The sequence below is a fragment of the Pyxicephalus adspersus genome, chromosome 5, assembly GCF_032062135.1.
Source record: "Pyxicephalus adspersus chromosome 5, UCB_Pads_2.0, whole genome shotgun sequence".
Lineage (NCBI taxonomy): Eukaryota > Metazoa > Chordata > Amphibia > Anura > Pyxicephalidae > Pyxicephalus > Pyxicephalus adspersus.
This window is the reverse complement of record NC_092862.1, coordinates 115450951-115472653: the sequence shown is the minus strand read 5'-3', so window position 1 is coordinate 115472653 and position 21703 is coordinate 115450951. Positions and strand designations below refer to the sequence as shown.

Below are 21703 nucleotides of genomic sequence, written 5' to 3'. Positions count from 1 at the left end.
CCCCAAAGAAAAAACTAGCTTATTTCAGTTTTAACATAAATTGCAACTGTAGACCCTGGCTCAGCCTAATAACTCACTGGAGTCCGTGTAGTGCTCTTTGTAGTCTCTGCTAATGTACAGCAACATCAAGGTTACAGAGTCTCCAAAACCCCAGCACAGGCACATCCATCTCATGTGTGTTTTTCTCCCAGCTATTAATAATGAGCCAGGTAATCTGGTAGGTGGACTGGGTCAAGCCAATTTCTTTCATAGTCCAAACTTCAGACCCTATTCTAGGGTTCCAGGATTATTCTGACCAGCCTGTTAAAGGGAGACAAACCTACATTGCTCACTGGCCTTCCCTGTATCCCATAACCACTACAATCTACATCATAGGCATCCTTCCATCACCATTGTAGACAATCTTGACCTTACTTGATCAATTTATATATATACTTTCTGTCCAACATAAAATCCCCAAGTCTGTGCTATAATCTTGGGTTGCTTCAGGCTTGGTCAGGTCTAGGTTAGTCAACATTATGTGCCGAAAAATAAGGTCAGCTGACTACCTGATTATTCTAAAAAGCCAGGTTTTTGCAAATTAATGTTTTCTTAGCACAGGCATATTTCAGGATTCGTGGGTTTCAAACTGTGAAATAGTGGTTTAGGGAGCATAAGACACCATTTTCACACATGGATTGACTACCTCAGAGTCCAGACCTTAACAATATTTAGGTTTTTTAGGAGGTGCCGAAGTAGTCTGTACGCAGTTGCCCAACTTTCGTATCATCAATATACGAAAAATGAGTGCAACTCTAGATGGAAATAAATGTTGTGACAAATGTGTGCTGTAATCAAAGCTAAAGATGATCCAATATTCAAAATACTGGGTGACTTTTTAAATTTGGTCAAGCAGTGTATATTGGACATAGCTTGCCTATGTACTAACAATAGTTAGTACATTTATTATAGCTAGAAAGGTCAGGTTGGTGATCATGCTATATTTTATAATATTTTAAATATATGTATTTCATTTGTGAATTTTGGTTGTTTTTGGTGAAATATTGTAAGTGAGGAAAATACAATAATTTAAGTCATCTGGAATTGTATATTCAACTTTTTCAAATTATTCTTATAGTTGAAACCTAGATAGTAGCTACAGTTTATTACACAATATATTGTGGGATGTTCTTTTTTTTTTTTTTTTTTTGCAAAGCACTGAGTCTGATAGTTTTCGGAGTTTCCCCCTGCTCTCAATAAATACACGATGAGACAGTATGGAGATCATTCATTCACAAACAGGGCACTTTTGGTCTCAGATACCAGCAGTCACTGGCAGAGAACAGAGAAAAGGAAAACGCAAGTCAAATGGCTGGAACAAGTAAGTGAAACATGCTGAATAGGCTGAGAAGTTTCTTGTACTGACATTCCATGGTGATGTGAAAAGGTTGCTGTCAAAAGAATGCATTATGTAACAGGCAGTCTATTAAGAGCTTTTAACCCTGTAGGATTTATGCTATGTTACGTATAGTACAATAGGCAAATGTCTTTGTTAGGGGTACTAATAACTAATTTTTATCATTAGTGTGGTTGGCACTCTGCATGGTAGTGCTGTATCACCAACCAGTAGATAGGGGTCTACAAATACATCCAGGAGACCTGAGAGGTGGTTTTTGCCTGTAGATTTTGTATTCTTGACTTTAAATTTCTACATTGGTTGTTCTATATCTATATTTATCTCTTTATTGAGAGGCATGTTTTTTTCCTACTTTGTGAGACTTATTCTGTTTGTTATAACTGTCTTAGCTGAAAGATTTTAAAGATGCACTGTGTACAGATGTCAGCAGATGTTCATGGTATACAGTAGTGATATGAGTACATTGGATTTCACAAAATGCATTATCTTGCACTTTGGAAGATAAAACAAATATGTTTTTGCTGTGGAATGCATATGTATATTAATATACAATTCTCAGAAATGCAGCTCCAAGGCCATTGTAAAGGTACAGCAGCCTTTCAATATACAGAGAAAAAATAATGTGGGTTGGTCATTTCTAAACATTAGGAATTGTCAGGAATAAATTCTTAGGTATAGAAGAATACTGTTGAAGTGGAATGAGTTCTCAGGTAGAGAAGAATACTGGTAATACTGGTAAAGTGAAATAAGTTCTCAGGTATAGAGAAATGCTGGTAAAGTGAAATAAATTATCTGGTAGAGAAGAATATTGGTAAAGTGGCTAAAAATGCAAGCTTTTTTTTCTGTTTAGGACTTCCACCAACATGCCCGTAGAAGGAACCCAGTTAACTGAAAGCTTGTATTTTTATTATTTATAGCCACTAAAAAAACTATCACTTTGACAGTAGATTTTGTCCTCTCTACTTCTGCAAATCGTAGACCTTAGCAAGCATATTTTAGGGTAGGAAACAAAATGAATGAATAGCTATGGGCACCACAGAATTTTCTTTCTTCTGTATCTGCATGCTTTTTTTTTCTTAATTACGTCAGCCTTACTATGAAGTAAATTCCTAAAATACCACAGAATAAAACGTCATAGTCTTCCCAAACAGCATGAGTTTATGAAAGCAAATATGTCACAGAACTTATTTGGTTAGGTATAGAAAGGGGAAGGACTATAGCCTCTGACAATTTTTTATAAATATTATTAAACCTATAGGGAAAGTTTACTCCACTTTTTGCCAGGACAGGAGTTGATGGAAAATCACCCAATGGTGTCACAAAACAATAACTTTTTTTTGTCTTCCCTACTCTATCCAAAGCTTGGTAAAATGGCTTTTGTGAAGTTTTAAATTTTCCAAAAAGAAAAAAAAAACTTGTTTTCCATGGAAGCATTTATATGATTTGCTAGAATGTTTAGACATAAGCTTACCTTGACAGTAAACATGGAGATTTTGTTTGTTTCTGACATGAGAATCATTTCTTGCTACAGGCTTTTATTTAACATCTATCCAGCTCCTGGTATCTTTGGCAATAGCAATCATTGTGAAGTCTGTGAGCTCGGCCCCTGTATCACTTGTCTCCTCTGGTAGTATAAATACAAACTCTGTCTCTAGTATGGCCAAAATTATAGCAGAGGAAGCTGGAGAATTGTATGAACAGGTGAGTGTCATCCAACCAATACTAGTATGTTATTTATTGCAGCATAAACTCAATTATATTAACTATGTACAACTGTACAATTTTTAGTATCAAAGGAGGTATGTGTAAAATCTAAAGGGAAAAAAGGGGGGTACCAGGAACTAAAGCAAGATGTTTATGAGGCTGGATGTCCTCCAGCCAAGTAATGTGTAGACACCAACTGCAGCACACCAATGGGAGCACGGCAGCTCAGAGGTTAGCACTCTGGCCTTGCAGCCCTAGGTCCCAGGTTCCAATCTTGTCCAAGACTATCTGACTGGAATTTGAAGGCTCTCCCTGTGTATGTGAGGGTTTCCACCCACATTCTAAAAACATGCAGTTAGGTTATTTGGCTTCCTCCAAAATGACATATGACTATGGTACAGACATTAGATTGTGAGCCCCTTTGAAGGATGGCTAGCAATATGACCACGGAAAGCACTGCATGTGTTGGCACTATATAAATACTGGTTAATAGTACAGGAGGGAAGGCTGTTGTTCAGCTTTAATCTTGTTAGTCCATGTTCAGAAAATGAAGGTCTTAAACATGGGCGCCACTTATATAACAGTTAGCAAATGCTAACATTTGTGTTGGAAGATCAACTTTAAGCAGCTGCCTATTCACCAAATGATTCACAGAAAGGGTTTTAGCACTGGCTGAGGAGTAAAAACTTTCTATTGCATTGATGGTTTCAGTTTGTGATATTTATTTAGTCCCTAAATAATCTATCTGGCTTTCCCTTAACATTGTTACCAGTAAACTGTATTCAAATTTGTCTCGGCACCATTCCTTGCAGCCCCTTGGGGCATACAGCCCGTGTGCACTTCCTGTCTATGTAGCTATGGTAGTTCACATCAGTGAAACTTCTGATCAGTCAGCCTTGTTCCCAGAACACAGTCATCACATATTTTTGCATTGTGCTCACAAAGCGGTCCCTGTTGGATTTTTTTTTCTCTGCAACAAATTTACTTTTGCCAATGCTAATAACATCATAAACTGAAAATAAAAAGGGTAATAGAGACTAACTTAAGTAGTCGTTGCAAAGAAACTGCGTGGGGTATTATTGGCAATCTTGCACATTTCAAACATGGATTATTAGATCAGACTAGATTATCAGATATCTTTTATTTTAATTAGTAAAACATAAATGGAGCAGTGCAGAGTAAGTAGGTATTCATATTAGTTTGTGATTTTAATTTTATTTTTTATTTTTTTTATTACAGCTTTGTGCCACCCCTAACCTTTGTGGTAGCAGTATGGAACGCAGTCTGAAAGTGGAGCTGAAACTCCCAGAAATCACAGATAAATGTCTGAGCAAAGAATTCAATAAGGTACATATGCCATGCATGTCTATCATTGAAAATCAACAATTGAGACCGATATTTAACATTTCAAAATAAACTGATAATTGATTGTAAGAAACTTTACAATAAAAGTTAAGCTAAAAGCATTGCTTTATTAGAGCAAATGCAGACCAAACTGGGTGAATGTACCTTGCTGGGGAAGGGGTGGTAGACTATTAGGAGGCACTCACTTTGTCCTAAGTGGGTAAGTTACAGTGCTTTTTTTTCTTTTTAAACATGGATACATTTATAGCATACACAGCAATTACTATGCATTTCTGTTATATTTCTGTTAAGACTTTTTCTAAGTTTACCAATAACACTTCTGTTTTCTAGGAACAATGTCTACATGAGATTCACAGAGATCTTCTCAGATTTGAAACATACTTTAAGTTTTTAAAGGAAACTTTGAAAAGTGAAGGGGAAAAATTAGCTTCCATTCAACGCCAGACCAAGACTTTGGCAGAAGCTGTAAAAAAGGTAAGTTTCATTTCAGTAACATATTTTTCTTGAAACGAGCTAGTGTGTTAAACAAGATAGTTTTAGTTTAAACCTTTAAATTATTTACTATGTCTGATTGGGGGAAGATCACATGCTTTAGAGTTTCTCTGATTTCTGTTCTTGGGCGACAATAAATCCTGACAAAACAACTTCTATCTTTTAAGTGTTCATAGTATTCCAAAAATATTATTGAAAAAGTTATTTAAGATAGAAATATGCATATTCAAGACTTGGTGCCACCCCTGAGGATCCTGTGACTGGACAGCCAATGAGAAATATTTATGTCTCCAGGTTGCATTTAGATTGGAAATTGTTGCTTCAAGAATTATCCAGTGGGGTTATTGTTTGTGGGATTGTCAAATCTCTTTCATGAGCACAATGCTTGGGCTCTACGGGTTCTAAGAATATAGTTTGCATGTTGGGTGTTCTAATCCTTTGCCTTTAAAAACTTCTAAATCACTAACTGGAGAATGGAGCTCAGGTATTTGCCACATATGCAACAAGCCTCATGCTTGTTTCATGTATGTGAATGAAACCACAGAAAACAAAAATCCACTTTATATCCAGACAATAAGCATCCTTTAGAATGAGTTTAAGGGGTTTTCCCCTTTCAAAAAGAAAGCTGAAAATTCCCCACCTATTACTCAAACTGAACTGGTAGGGATCTATCATTTAGTTACATAAAAAAACACCAGCAAGGTTAATGGAGCAAAAAATTGCGGTAAAGAAAAAATAATTTTTGACAGGGACTGCAAAAAACTCACCAGTATATAGAGAACAGTTAAAAGGAACAGATTTTTTTCAGTTCTCCCCAGCACCTTGTGGCCAGGTGCACTACCCGGCACTTTTCAGCAACCACCCAGCTGTTTTTGGGTGGTTACTGATGAGTTGGGTCACCACCCACCTACAATTTCTTCCCACACAGCATCAAAAATTTCTGGATGAACACTGTATTTGTATATCATTTTCATTATTATAAAATCTTTGGATACCCCTGTAAAATTATTCTATTATGTTTCAGATGGAAAACAATCCCAATGAAGAGGAAGTGGATACCAATACAAGCATTTCAGTAGAAGACTTACATTCCAAAGATGCTTGGAATGAAAAACTTACTACCTACCTCATTCTGCAGTCATTCAAAGACTACATGATCAAGACAACCCGAGCTATAAGAAACAGCAGTATTTAAACTATTTCTACATATTCACTACTACGTAGTGATACACAAAATGTTCTATTTGCAGAACTTTAGGTTTACAGAAAGGTTGAATTGTGTATGAACACAATCTGACCATTATTTATTGTTATGATAATTGTTACTAGCTGTCATTAATTTATTTTACCTAAATTATTTACTATATTTAATATACTTATTTGTCATATTTTTAGAGAATGTTATATTTTTTATGTATACTGTGCAAAAAACTTGAATTGTAAACAAGGAGCAAACTGTTTTTGCCATTATTGGTACTAGAAATGAACGGGCTTATTTACATCTTATCATGCATTCACTTAAAAGGAAACCAGTGCGGTGACATTTGAAACTCTTATAACAAGACATGCAAGTCCCCTGCTAGTATGTTAACCAAAGGTTACCTAAGTAACCAGCTCAAGTATCCCAGCTCAATTTACCCTTGGAGTTTTATTGAAATTAGTGATAATTTTAGTGTAGTACCAACAAGATAAGACAAAAATAAAACCTTGTCATTTTTTAATGGACAACAGATTACGAGAGTTTGTTCTGAAGTTTCTAAAGTACATTAAGCCTTTGTGACAGTGGGCTGCTGTTAGAGTTTGGTGGGTTTGGAATAAACCTACAAGTCTATTGGAATGTAAAAGCCACTTGTGGCAGGTAAAATTCAAGTCAGAAGTAGGTCAACAGCATATCTATTGCCATGGACGCAGGCCCTAATGTATAATTGACTGCTATTGCATGCAAACAAAAAACATCTATACTGTTCTGCAGTGTGGATACTGAACTGTGCTTTGGGATGCCGCACAATATACTGCACAAGGTGCCGTTCAATACCATAGTAAAGCGTTCTTTACTACAATGCATAGGTGTAAAGCCAGCCTATGTTTTAGGCGTCTAGCCAGCTCTGTAATAAGGGTAGGAGAACGTCACAAGTATTTTCAGTGAAAATCAATACATTGTGCACTGTAGGGTCAACCATGTTGGGTCTACTCACTGCTACATAGTTATTTATTGCAACTTTTCTCCTGTTATTTATTCTTGTTGTTAAATGTATTAAAAATTATGCCAATAAATTATTTTCTCATTATTTTTTATTGTATCTGATTCTCATTATTTCCACTTATCACTGAATACAGAAAAGACTGTTATGTATTTTTTTAAAGATACCTTAACACTGATAGATAAATAAGGTTTATTTTTTTAACCAAAAACATAGTTCAGCGATTATGTTGGGAGGGAATGTACAGAGGTTGAACATCATTGTACAGAAATATCATGATAACAAATAACATAAGTAACAAATGTTTGTAGTAAGAAAATGGCCATCACAATTCTGCCAATCCTGCTAAAGTCCAGAAGATAAAAATCCATGCTACTTTAGTTTTGTAAACTGCGCATTGGCATTCCTTCCTTCCAAGTCACCGGCGATGAAGATTTTCAGCTTCTGGATCTAAAAGTGTTTTTGCTGAACTTCATCCCCAGAGCAAGCTAAAACAAAACAGAGAATAAATACATGAATAAAATTGCAATATTTTTGTTTTATAAATCACAAAATAATAAAACATTACCAAAGGTGAACTTCCCAAAAACCATACAACTAAGGCTATGTTCAAACCTCCATTTTTCAGGGCGCTTTTACAACCTGCAAATGCTTAAAAAAGGTGCTTGTGGGCTTTAGGCATTTACAAAAGGTTGTTCAGAAGCTCCATGCAGTTTCTACAGTTGTTTAGCCCTCCAAAACCTCTTAGACTTGTATTCAACTGTTCAGAGCTTTTGCTGCATGCTTTTATAGACAATTATAAACTTTTTAAAGCCAGAGAATTGCTTAAGAGTTCTTGCTGAAATGAAGCCCAGTTTTTTTCAGGAGTTTAAAAAACCAGAACAAACTCCTACAAATGCCTGTAAAGGCTTTTTTACAGGAGTTTGCAAACGCAAGCATCTGCAAATTATCCTTGACCCATAGCTGTGCAGAGCAAACATCCAGGAGCAGTTAACTGCTCTGATTTTTACAATCAAGTCTCAAAATGCCTTAAGGTATTTTTTTCATTACCTTTCCTATTACAGTGTAGTAAGAATATGTAATTAGTGACCTCTACTGGTGACTTTAGGAAATGACTAGAGTAATTTAACGGTAAATAACACTCTCTGCACCCAGATTTTCCTTTGGTTTGGTTTGGTTTGGCTATTGGTACTCCTGCCCTTCATATTACGGTTTATATTAATATGGCAAATTTCAGTCTTCCATTTAGCTATACCAGCATTGATCAAGAATGAGTGACTCTCCATATATATGTCCACATACAAATGCAAAAAACAAAAGTCAGACAGGACACTGATCTTTTTAAAATTCAGGACTAAATTTAAAAACAAAGGACATTCTTTTCATATCATATGCTTCATACAACATGCAATCCAAACTGCGGCCTGTGCACCCAAGATGAATGCTACATTTGTGTCTATACCACTGGAAACCATTGACTTCGCCAGTTTACAGACCTGGCAAATCCCTGGCTGTCTTACAACTCAAAGTGGAAGTTTAGCAACCAGCAGAATTCTGATAAATACCAAGTTAAAAAAAAGCAAACAATTTGTGTGTTTCCTGTTATAGAGTACCATTAGCTAGTTGGCTTTGGTGGTACAGGTTTACATGACTATAATCCTAATAAAAGAACAGTATCAATAAGTGGGACGTTAAAGGCAGTATATATAAAGGAATATTAAATTCTTATACAGTTGACATTCAAAAGTCCGGCCCTCAATAACCCGGATCCTTCAGTTTTCTGGCATTGATTTTGGAGCGCACTTTCAAATTGACACTGTTTTCTGGAGGTGCTGTTTGTGTTTTGATGGTGCTGTACTCCAGAATCAGCTGTCAGGTCTTGCTTTTCCTCCATGAAGCTGTTCCTGCTGCTGAGGATGCTGTTACCGTCAGTCATGAAGATGATCATCCTTACAGCCTATCAGCTATTTAGCTTCTTTTCGAAGACACAGTAATAATTAAAATTCTGAGGCACTATTTTGTTTAGTTGAACTAAAACTCTGTAAAACTGTTTTATTTAGTTGGTGAACATTAAAATTTCATTTGCTTTTCCTTTAGTGTCATTTCATTTAGTGTTATTTCATTTTAATATATACAACATATATAACATTCAAAAATCCAGTACACCCCAGGTTCAGAGGTTGCCGGATTTTTGAACCTGTACTGTATAGTTATGGCTCTATATATACTGCCTTAAAAGTCCCACTGTTCTATTATTACTTTAAATGGGGATGTTGGCAGTTTGTTGGAATCATATCAATCAATGAGATCTGACAACCATCCTTTAATGACCTTTAATCCTAGTTTCACTGGGAAGTTTAAAGATCACAACATACGACAAACCTCATATTAAGTGCTATCTGCATTTTATATCTGTATAAAAATACTCAGTGATCCCTCCAGATCCAAAAACTTCCTGCACCAGAAAAGATTTATCTGCTGGTAAATCACCGCAGCACTGTTAGCCTGTTGAGTATTGCAGACAGAAAGGTTTTTAGCCCTCCTGCTACAGGTTTTTAGCCCTCCTGCTACAGGTTTTTAGCCCTCCTGCTACAGGTTTTTAGCCCTCTCTTCAATATATATCTGTGCCAGGCATGGACTAACTGGTATACAAATTTCCATCAACATTGCCTTGTAAGGCTGATGGAATGGACACAGGCTTTTCTTTTATCCCACTTTACAGGTCCACTGGTTTAAAGTGTGTTATATGGGCTTAATCCTGCCATTCTAAGGGTGCCTAAACAGGGTACATACAGGATAGGGAACCCATGTTATTATTTCCCTGATTTTACACACATTCATCAGGTGGGTGCACTCTCGGGTTATCCTAAAGATGCTATCACACATGCACAGTAGCACTGGCATTTTACTAGAGAACCCATAATCCACACGCATATGACATGTAACAACACAATTTTGGGATATCTCAAAAATGCACCCTTCAGCACCAGATGCAACTGAATCAACACACACTTTTGCACTTTCAATCAATGCAGCCAATCAGCACTGCTGCAGCCAATGCACTCAACGCCACACCATGCTTCTGTATTGAGACCAACATTGTATTTAATAATTTGCCTGCAAATCCTGATTTTAGTTTTTTTCTTGAAAACCTACACCAGCAAATTTAAAGCAGAAAACTGGAATTTGCCTGGGCAAAGGAAGTTAGTAGAAGTAGAGAACAGTAACTCACAAACTCAAAATGAGTAACATTCTATTTTAACATACTCCCATTCAGATGGAGATGTTATGAAACAAGGGATACCCCTCAGCTCCTACCACTTCCTGAAAAATAGAGAATCCCTTTGTCTGTGTAAAAAAAAAACTGCTAAAAATAGAAGTTCCTTCAATGTGGAGATTTATACAAATCGTGTATATGATGTGGAAAAATATAAACTTTTTTTTTTTTTTTTTTTAATTTGCCACATTATAGCCCTATTGCTAAATTCATGGAAAATTCCAACCCAGAAATAGAAAGGAAGCTTCAGCTATAAAGTGGTCGAAATGTATTCACAAATCAAGATGGACTAATATAATTATATGAATATTATTAATATTAGTAATAATAGTTACATAAATAATAGTTATTTCTGCTTCATCTTAGGTCAAATAATAAACTGTACTGGATGCAAAGTTAGGTGTGTGAGCTCCATCCAACCTCTATCCACGTGACTATTAGCCTATCAGTATCAAGGGGAACCCACTGGCTAATAAGATGAAGCTGTCAACACAATCCTTAAGAGCTGATATAAAACACTGAATGTAGAACCTAGAATCAGATCCTTCAAATGATGATCAGACCATCAATCTATCACATATTCATGAACTGAAATATTAAGGAGTCTTGCATGGTATACCCAGATTATTTTTATATAAAATACTTTCTGTTCTAGGGCGGATATTTGGGCAAACGCATTTTAAGTCAAACTGTCAAGCAAGCTAAAAACTGAAGTAGACCACACTGTCACTTCTGACAGATAACAACAGGAACCCAAGATACAAATCACATGGGCTCAGCAAAATTGAACTAGAGCAGTTTGGTAAAACTTTGCTCTCTCCTTTCCCCCTAATATTCAGAACATTTCCAGGTTCTGTCACTTTCACCTGTGCAACATCTCCGAAATCCACTCCTACCTGTCCCCAGAGACCACCAAACTCCTTTTACACACTCTTATCTCTCATCTGGACTACTGTAACCTCCTCCTCTCTGTTATTCCACTAACCCGACTCTCTCCTCTACAATCTATTATGAATGCTGCAGCCAGACTCATCCATCCTTCCTACAGCTCTTCTTCTGCCTCATTTCTTTGTAGTTCTCTTTATTGGCTTCCATTTCACCTTAGAATCAAATTCAAGCTTTGCATTCAAATCCCTCCACAGTTATTGTCCCACTTACCTTTCTAACCCGATTGAAAAATACTCCCCTAGCCGCTCTCTTCGCTCCTCCAATGACCTACTACTGACTCCCCTACTCATACCTTCATCACACGCATGGCTCTAAGACTTTTCAAGTCCCGACTCTTTGGAATGGTCCTCAACATCCTATTCGGCTTGTTCCTACCTTATGCTCATTTAAAAGGGCACTCAAAACCCATCTACCGGTCTTCTTGTCTCATAAACCCTCACTACTTCTGACCATTTAATACTGCTATTGTGTGAGACTTCCCCCATCTCCTAGACTGTAAGCTCTTCGGGGCAGGGCTCCTCACCTGTTTCACTGTCTGTGTCTGACTGTTATTTGCAACCCCTATTTAATGAACAGCGCTGACGAATATGTTGGCGCTGCATAAATACTGTTTATCATTAGTATTAATATTATTATTAATAAGAAGAATAATAACTGATTTCTGCTGTGACATTTGGATGACAGGGTCAGAAGTTACTGTCAACAACAATAAAGGATGGTCTGCATGGCACAGAAGGTTCCACAATACCTAATTCTACTGGAAGCAATTTCAGGATTCAGCAGAATATAGAAGCTACTTAAACCCAGAAAGGTAAACAACAGACCTTGGGGTTATCTGATCTCATTTGTTGGAGCAATGCGAGTTATGAAGAAAGTTTTCCCCCCTCCTTCCCTGGTCTTTTCCTATTTTCATTCCCATTCCCCCCAGTATGTGGTTTCTGGACCCACAGAGAATATGCAAATACTTTTGTCGGTTTTGTGTATGTTTTGTTTTAACACTTTCAAAAATTTAAACAAAAAAAGGTTAAAACAAAAAAAAAAATAAAAAAACACAAACAAACATGAAAAGATGGATCCATCATGCCTTGTACCAATGGTTCAGGCTGGTGTTGTAATGGTTTGGGAGATATTTTCTTGGCAATTCTCACAATGTCCATTAAAAAATAAGAATATAAAACTTTGCACTAATAAGGTGTACCTAATAAAGTAAGCGATGTGCGTGTCCTTTCTAAGTAAACATTGCAATCAATAACAAAACATTACAGTAATTCAACATTTTCAATTAGAAGAACAGAAGGAGAGGGAAAATCTTTCAATGGGGATATTTGATAAATGTCTACGGAGGGATATCTTTCAATATATTGTTGTCTCTCTTTGTGTCTACAGAGCAGGAAGTGAAAGGACAATATTCCAGGCAGTCATATTAAGTCTTTGGCAGCGTTACAGTACATAACAACCCTCAACTAAGTAGGGGAAGAACTGAATAAATCTGTATCACCTTGGTATGTAAGGGGCAGGGAAGAAGGCACAAATGAATCCTGTCTACCTTCCTGTCATACAGATCACATACACTGGAAACATTTTCCATTCTCATTCCCCCATCCCAGTACCAGTTTCCGATAATCTACTACTGACTAATTACAGACACAATACTGTATGAGAGGTAAAAAAAAAAACAAGGTGCAGGGGGGATTTGTTTGGCCAACAATGAAGGAGGCGGAGGTTAAAGTGGCAGCTCATTGACCAAAGGTCCCAGCTACTTACACTGCTGGAGAACAGTAAAGATGTCTGAAACATGGTAACTGGCACCTATACTATGAAAGAAGTATACTATGAAAAATCTCACAAAATCATTTTCAACTTACCTTAGTATAGTGGGTTCAGGCATTCCAGGGTCAGCTCCCCTTTTAAATCCTTAAAAGGAAAAAATAGTATTTTAGAAGAGCTTCATACCAAAGATTTTTTAGACCACTAGACAATATATTTGCACTTAGACGTAATGGGATAAAGAAAAAGACAATTCAGATCTCTCTGGTGCTGGGTCCCATCATACTTAGCCATGTTGGAAGATGGCACTAATAGATTTCATCCTAATCCAATGTATGATGTGACCCAAAACAAGTATGAAGGATTTTAGTCTTTTTTTATTGCTACCTACATGTTCGGCATAAGTCACTCAAAACACTGAGGTTATTGAATTGGCATTGCCACCATAAATGAACCCATGTGATTCCCTTATCCTGTTCCATTTAGACGCACCCTATTTATAAAGCTTTTTTGGATCAACATGGCTCTCTTTTAAGACAGCTTCGGTTCTGCAGGACATCCCTATTATATTGATCTTTGAGATTTTGCATTTATTGAAAGAGCTCTTAGTTATCAATGTGCTAGTACTTAATGTAAAGGTGCAGATATGAAAATGCTTGCCCTCACTTGCTGTGTGGGGAATAGAAGAGAATTACTACATGGTGGTGAAAAAAGGAACACTTTATGATGATTGCTTTGTACAACAGTCTTAGGGTAGCAAGCAGGAAGTAAATAATTCCTCTAAAACATGATAAAAAAATGTTTGAACCAGACCACATCACATACTAGCAAACCCCAGACTTCTGGGAACCACAAGTGAAGGAATATACCTTGTAGACGAATGTATTATATATAGATTATGTTTAGAACTAAACCATAACACCGATATGCCAATATAAATCAAACAAGATATATTTAGACTTTATTTAATAAGTAAAAAAATAAATAAAGCGGAAATAAACCCCATTTATACTTACCTGTCCCCAATCCATTTCACGCATGACCACCTTCTTCCTTGTACAATCTTCGGCCATCTTGATTGGCTGGGCCAGAAAGCCCTATTTTCCTTGCAAGCAGGGAGGCATTAATTTAGTTTAATTCTGCAAATAAGGGCTGCCTGATGGCAAATTTTTCAAGTGGAACTCTATTCTCCGCTTTTTTTTTTTTTTTAGCAGGTACTATTTTTCATACCAAAAAACCTGGAAAACTCTCTGACAGTGTTGTTTGCGTCTTACAAATTTTTAATTTCCATGCAAGTTCACGAAAATGTCAAATCTACTTTAACTGTAAGTCTAATAACCGTTCAACAAATTCTGAAAAATTTTCAGAGGGGTTCGACCTAATGTAAGACGCACACTACTATTAGAAAGTTATGGTCACACAAACTGCCCCTGTAACATTAAAATCTGGCTAAGTTGGGGTATACAACAGTAAGGGCTGAAATGGTTAAAGATTTTTTTTTTCCCTCCCCAAAAATGTATTTCATTGCAGCAACACTAAAGCAATCTTGTTGAGAACTGAGGAATGCCAAAAATCTGAGATGCTTACATTAAAAAATAGAATATCCTCATGTGACTGGAAATGAGCAAAAGGCAGGAATTATATCAAACTGAAACCAAAAAAACATTTAAGAGAAATTCAGTTTCAACTTTTTATCTCCTTGTTTAACTAGTTAATAATTCATGTAAAAGAGTAAAAGACCTTGGATGTACAAAATATCATCTGAAGCAGTTGTCCCCAACCTTTCTGACAGCAGGACCAGGTAACATAGAATAACATTTTGCCTCGGCCTGGTATATGTACAGCTTACACTATTCTGCCTCCTGTCAGCACACTAGCTGAGAATAGCAGAGTAGTGTATGAGAACTGGTGTGCTGTCAGGTGGCAGAGCGTCTAGGAAGGGCAGAAAAGTGTGAGCCTTACATAGGAGAGCCGCCCATAGGAGAGCCACCCGCTAGTTGAGCTCCTGCGGTCACACTGTCACTAGCTTTAGAGCAGTGTAACGAGAGCCCCCAGTCTGTGGCCCGGAAAATGGGGACCACTGATCTAAAGGCTTGTCCCTGGTGCTATGGTGTAATCGGGTGTTGATTTTACTCAGATTTTGTTGTTTTAGAAGTGGAGGCAGCAACTCCTAAAGCATTTTACATACAGAACTTTATTCATAAAATATTACAATGTTTTTTTGTGTAGTCCTTATCCTTTGATTCACACAGAATGTGCCCTAAATTAACATCAGACAGGTACATATTTCAGCATCTGTATTGCTGGCTGTTCATATTGTACTGTGTATTTATGGTACCCACTTTGGTCTATATTGTGCTCAGCAATACACAGTAATCACATATATAAAAAGTCTATATATGTGCAGAGTAAAAACAAAATATATATCTGGGTTTCCCCCCATCTGGAGCTCATACATCACTCAATGTCACACAGTGCTCAAACCAGAAATTTTTTAAGCTGGATGGGAAGAAATTGTAGGCGGGTGGTGGTCCCTGTATTGTGACCCAACTTATGCATGAAGTATATCTTGCAATACATGAAAATGTTATCATGTTTTCTTTCTTATTAGTACAGAAAAATACATATAGATTTATCAGATATTCAGCAAGTCCTGTTTGCAGATTCCTCTGCTATGCAGAAATCCCAGACAGTTTTGTTAGTTGTCCCTGCTGAAATACAGTACACTTGTCACTTATGTATGAAGATGGGAGGTGTTTTGTAGTCCTCGAGAGGTAGACACCAATAATTGTGATGTCTGTGTAGCAGAGGTAAAGCTGTCATCTGACAACAGTTAACCCAAATTCACAAAACAAGGTACCTACAACACTATTCACAAAAGGGTTGACACCTACATTGTGGTGCACTGCATTAGCCGAATGTATTGGTGTAAATAGGTTTTAATGGCATATTTACACAAGGGCTCTGCACTGCCACACACAACACCATCACATGTATGTCATCTATTGTGCTAAGAAACATGAATGTTTTTGTGAGCTATCTTTTTGGCAGGAAAGTTAGATCTTTCACAATTATGGTGACTTGTATCTCACACGCAATCATCACATTCTTCTACTTGAATTGAGCTTTTTATGACACTATTTCCAAAACAAATATTATGTTGTACTTGACAAAGAATGATAAATAATAATTCTTTGTTGTCGTTTTACTTCAGCTGAATAAACAAAAGCTAATCACTCACCAAGAAAAAAGTAAATCAGAGGATTTTATGGTATGGAAAAACATACAGTGAAAAGCTGTGTTGTCCACTGTTCTGTTAGTTTGACCTCAACTTCCTTTCCCAAATCAAATACTTACTAAAACTCTGTAAAACCCCTTCCACATTGAGAAAACACCAATTTTACGGACACAGACAACAAGGTTTTTACCCTTCCCTATAGAAAACTTTAGCGGCCCTGGCTGTGGATACACGCATACCACTAACAAGGATTGCTTAGACCAGTACAGTAGCTCATCCACAAAAATGACCCAATGAGTGCAAATATGGAAGGGAACTATAGATAATGCAAACGTCCAATGCAGGCTGTGAGTGCAACATAAATGTAGCCCGAGCCTTATAATCTAAAACAATGCTCCTATGACATATGAACCACAAAGCACAGTGAAGCATAACAACATGTTTGTTGGGCTCCAAACATGGTGAATGTACAAGGTTTTGAATATTTTTTTTTCCTATAATAGGGCTGCCTTAACACGAAAACACAAAAGTGTGAACCCTGTGTTAAGAAAAGCTGTGAGATAAGTATGCATGTCATCTTTAAGTTGTTATGCAATGCTTTGGATATAATGATTTAAAGCAAACCTAACCTCGGGATGCATGTCTCTCTCACAGGAGCCAATTCTGAACTGGCTGTTCCCTCTCTCCCTCTCCCTGAGCATTTCCATAGAGCAGCCTTTCTCAACTTTTTTAACATTAACCCTTTGAAATAACGTTCATGTCTTCAGGGAACCCCTGCTATAATAGAATATCCACAGCTAACAGCACATGTGGTATTCATTAGGAAGAATGTCATCCTTACAGACAGCCAAAAAATCATTGGTATCAGTTAAACTGACCTGAGAGTCACACATTGGTCAAGGAACCCCTAGCAACCTCTGGAGGAACCCTGGTTGAGAAACACTGCTATAGACTATGAATCACTTCCAGTTAGAGTGACTTAAGTCTGGACTTTGCTGGCAAAGACCAAATGAAGAATTTACCATATACAGAAGTATAATGGTAATTAAAATTTCAATTATGTAATCTTTCTTTTTTTTCCTTTTCATACTATGATGGCCTTTAAGGTCATGCACAAGCAGAACTTATAAATGACAGGACTAAAAGACGTGTCAGTAAAGGAATCAGCCAGCTTGAGTTTCACTGGGACATCCTTACGCAACTGTGATATTACACATAACGTGTGCAAAGTGAAAGTACCTTTTACTTCCAAGGAAGAAGAAAACTACATGTGTGTCACAACATATTTTCCTATATTCTAGGGAAAGTCTGACTAATCACTTAGGCAGTTCTTCCATCTTCTCTGTAAGAATCATAGTTACTTCCTCACAAATGCCAGTCAAATTCAAACATACCGAGAGTCTGCAACTGTTGTGGAAAAACATGTACACACGTCAGATGATTCTCGTCTCAGGGCTAATATCGTATGAGAATCTGACGTGTGTACAGCGACCGTTAAACACCATTCATGGATTCGTCCTGGCGGATCCGTGAACGACAAAAGACCACAATGCAAATTCTCTCCCCTCTCCATAGATCAGAATGGCGCTTTATGTACAGACCTTGTTCATGCACTTTTTAGTATTGTCGTTGGAAAGGATCATGAAATATCCTTTCCAACAACAAAAATCTAATGTGTGTACGCAGCCATAGCATTAAGGTTATGTTAGTTTAAGACCCCTATTTGACTATCCCAAGTAATGTTTGCCTGAATTCCTTGCTGTTATCACAGCCGACCCTGTGCAGGGATGTGGAGTCAAGGTCGTAGATGGAAGAAATTGAGTACCTGGTGTCAAAGTCATCAAAAACGTACTGATGAATTTGAATTTTATGAAAAAAAAAATATGCTAGGTTAACCTAATAAATAGCAAAGTATTCTCGCTAGTAAAAATAAAACCCAGCTGAGCTTTTATGAAATCTTCACACATAAATGTAATCTGGATTAAAGTTTATTACTAGAAGTGTTTACATTTTGAGGTTTACCATGTTTTAGTTCATTTGAGCATAAAAATGAATTTAGCTTAAAGTTTATATAATTTAATATAGATTACACAGTTTTATTATATTCTACATATACAATCCTTGCAGATCTGTCCTGAATCCACTGAGAATGTTGGTCACATTCTTACATTGTAGAGGCTTTGTCTATGACCTGCAAACCCAGAATGTGTAATAGAGGAAGATTTCTCTCATTTCCCAATCTAATTACCTGCACATTGCTCTCAGATATACCTAGAGCTGAATTACCCAAGGTGACCTAGGTGCCTGTCTAGGGCCCGTCTGCATTTGCTCCTACCCAAGGATTGCGAAACTTTGCATTTGCCCGACTATTAGGCTAACCTCTGTACTTACTGAGCTGCCCTAATACAGCAGCCCAATAATCTGCACCTTCAGCTCCAACAGAAGATTAGCACACATAGGAAAAGTCCGCAAACTCCACCCAACTTCCTCTTTTTTAGGTTAATTTTAACTTTGATTTTGTTTTAGTAATACCATATGATGCGGTTTATATTTTTGAACTGGTAAAGATGTTCCTGTTTGTATTTTGGAAGTTTTGTCTTTTGCCTAAACTTAAGGGCCATTTCAAACTTGCGGTTGACCGCAGCATTCTATCGCAGGCTCCACTGAATAGTAGCATTTGTGCATGCTACTGTGGAACATTATTATTATTATTATAATACAGGATTCATATAGCACCAATATATTACGCAGCGCTGTACATTAAAAAGGTTGCAAATGACAGACAGATACAGACCCGGGACACAAGAGGAGGAGAGGACCCTGCTCCGAAGAGCTTACAATCTAGGAGGTGGGGGAAGTAACAATCTGGAAGAAAAGTCACACTCACACAACAAAGCCGTAGAGGTTGACACCAAATGTAGGGTGCCTGGGAGTGGCTAACTGTGCATGTTTTTTTTTCTGAAAAGGGGCCTTAGGGTTAGAGTTTGTATTTTTTTAATAGAAAAAGGCACACTAACTTTGGATGAGCTGTAGAATTTAGACTCAAGTATTAACAGTAACCTGATTCATGTTTGCAGTTAGGCTACATACGCGCATGCAACTTCTGTCGTTGGAAACTATCTTTCATGATTGTTTCCAGTGAGAGATAATAGAACGAGCATTGTACACACAACACCATTCTGCTCTATGAAAAGAGGAACAGGAAGGGGGAACGAGCACCCTGTAGTACTCTCCCTCATTGACATACATAGCAGCTGTTTCCTTATCTACACGAAGGGACCAATGAACAATGTCAGGTGGCCACATCAGATGTACGTCAGATTTTCGCTTAGAAATGAGTATGATGTGCAGTGTTCTCCCCAGCACCTTTTAGCCGGGTGCACCTCCCAGAAATTTTCAGTGATCACCCAGCTGTTTTTGGGTAGTTACTGATAAGTTGGGTCACATTACAGGGGCCACCACCAGCATATAATTTCTTGTTTAAAAAAATTTCTGGGTTAAACACTGATGTGTGTGCATGCAACCTTACATGTCTGCATGGCTTATTGAGTATTGCATCCATAAGCTTTGGAAGTGATGAAATGCCTTGTATATTGTGTTCTTTTACATTAGATTTGGAGGTACCAGATGCAGAGGAGTGGAAGTGGAAGGATTTATAGGTAAAATATTACTCCATTACAAGTGCTTTCCCTTCACTCCCCTGCCTTGCTACCTATTCACCACCAAGCATGGGAGGGAGCTTGGTCTGTCTTGTGCCATGTATTAGGTGGGAGCTTGCAGAGCATTATCAGCAGCTCATTGAATAAGGCCAAAGTAACGAATAAACTTATCTTTACCGCTGCAGGTCCCTTTTGAGGTTTCCTGGATCAGGTCCCACGCTGTCCAGTTATCCACCGGTGCAGAGGAATCGCCAGGCGCCGTCATTTTCTTCCGGCTTCTGTTTACATCACCCAATCTTGCACTGCGCAGGCGTGAGATCTGGTGATGTACCCTGCTGTAAATAAATGCTTTTTTATATTTTCGGAAAAAGCTCCCTCTGCTCATGCCAATATCAGGCATGCGCAGAAGGAGCGGCCATAAGCCGCCTGGGATGGTGACGTAGGTATCCCAGGAGGCTCTGCGCTCCCATTATGTGTTTATCGCCGTGGCAATGGGACAGAAGGGGAGGGGCTTCAGGGTCATCTACTCTTTTATGGAAGGTTAAGATTTTAGTTTAGGTTTGCTTTAAGCCCCATGGTGTTTGCTTGTGTTTACTTTCATTACAAAGTCACTTTAAGCAAGTCACAACAAAACCCAACAATTAGCTGTTTGTTACTAGCAATGAGTTTGATGCTATGGAGATGAGGCCCCAGCCTTGTGTGCCACCCTACAACAATACAGTACATAGCTGTACACAAACAATGACTGACCTAGATAAAGGACGAGGGGGATGAATCCCCAGCGAACTGTGAACTGGCCACATTTGAACACCTTTTGCAGACGCTGTTTGGATTCTTTGCTCAGTTCAGGCATGGTGACTGTAGAGGACACCCGGCAGAGGACAGGAAGGAAGAGTGATCACCGGAAACAGCTTCTTACAATAGAAAACGCCAGCCGAGGGCAGGATAGGCATCAAGGAATGCTGGGGTTCTACAGCGCCTCCTGGTGTTCCAGCTGCAAACTGCAAACCTTAATAGTTGTATTAAAGAGGAACTAAACTCAAAGTCCCCCAAAACACAAAAATACACTTACCTTCAATCCCGCAGGGCAGTCCGATCCATCCGGAGGTCTCTTCCATCATTGTCCTGGCATCCGTCTTCAAGCCGGTGCTCTGGGCGCCGCCATCTTCACCTCTTCTTCCTGGTTCTTCCTTCCACGTCACCTTATCTCGCGCCTGGGTTGGAAAAAAACTTCCTGATCTCACTGCGCATGCGTGAGATCGTCAATTTTTTTTTCTCTTTTCACTAAAAGGCTCCTTCTGCGCATGCCGGAAATGCTTAGTCATGCGCAGAAGGAGCACCCAAGAGCCTCCCCGGATGCGTGACATAGGTTGAAAAAAAAGGTGTTACACTTAAAAAAAAAAAAAACATTAAAAGGTTGTCTACCCTTTTATGTAAAGTGAAATTTCTGAGTTTAGGTACACTTTAAGAGGAAAGATAAATATATATAATTGCTGGCAGGTAGGACTTTAGTGTTTAGGGCTCTTTCAGGTTTGAAGTCTAAAACTGTACCAATTTCACATATAATACACATAAAAACACATATGCATACTACCTTCTAGATTGTAAGCTCTTCGGGGCAGGGTCCTTTCCTCCTGTGTCACTGTCCGTTATTTG

The 21703-nt window shown here is 37.9% G+C and overlaps 2 protein-coding genes across 2 annotated transcripts; one reads left to right on the top strand and one right to left on the bottom strand.

Moving 5' to 3' along the window:
* Positions 1–1211: 1211 nt before the first annotated feature.
* IL6 (interleukin 6) lies at positions 1212–7245 on the top strand. Its single transcript, XM_072412530.1, has 5 exons — positions 1212–1360; positions 2928–3097; positions 4340–4447; positions 4796–4939; positions 5982–7245. The coding sequence occupies exons 1-5, from the start codon at positions 1348–1350 to the stop codon at positions 6150–6152; spliced, it is 606 nt and encodes a 201-aa protein (XP_072268631.1). The 5' UTR covers positions 1212–1347; the 3' UTR covers positions 6153–7245.
* TOMM7 (translocase of outer mitochondrial membrane 7) lies at positions 7232–20954 on the bottom strand. Its single transcript, XM_072412531.1, has 3 exons — positions 20798–20954; positions 13249–13297; positions 7232–7646 (listed from the first exon to the last, which is right to left on the bottom strand). Exons 1-3 carry the CDS (start codon positions 20898–20900, stop codon positions 7631–7633), a joined length of 168 nt encoding a protein of 55 aa, XP_072268632.1. The 5' UTR covers positions 20901–20954; the 3' UTR covers positions 7232–7630.
* Between the last annotated feature and the right edge of the window lie 749 nt (positions 20955–21703).

Excerpts from the sequence above, each read along its gene's own strand:
- IL6 (XM_072412530.1), top strand. Across the intron at positions 3,098-4,339 it reads CTGGAGAATTGTATGAACAG|CTTTGTGCCACCCCTAACCT; the intron begins GTGAGTGTCATC and ends TTTTTATTACAG. Across the intron at positions 4,448-4,795 it reads TGAGCAAAGAATTCAATAAG|GAACAATGTCTACATGAGAT; the intron begins GTACATATGCCA and ends TCTGTTTTCTAG.
- TOMM7 (XM_072412531.1), bottom strand. The coding sequence starts at position 20,900 with ATGCCTGAACTGAGCAAAGAATCCAAACAGCGTCTGCAAAAGGTGTTC. Across the intron at positions 13,298-20,797 it reads CCCCCTCGTCCTTTATCTAG|GATTTAAAAGGGGAGCTGAC; the intron begins GTCAGTCATTGT and ends TTTCCTTTTAAG.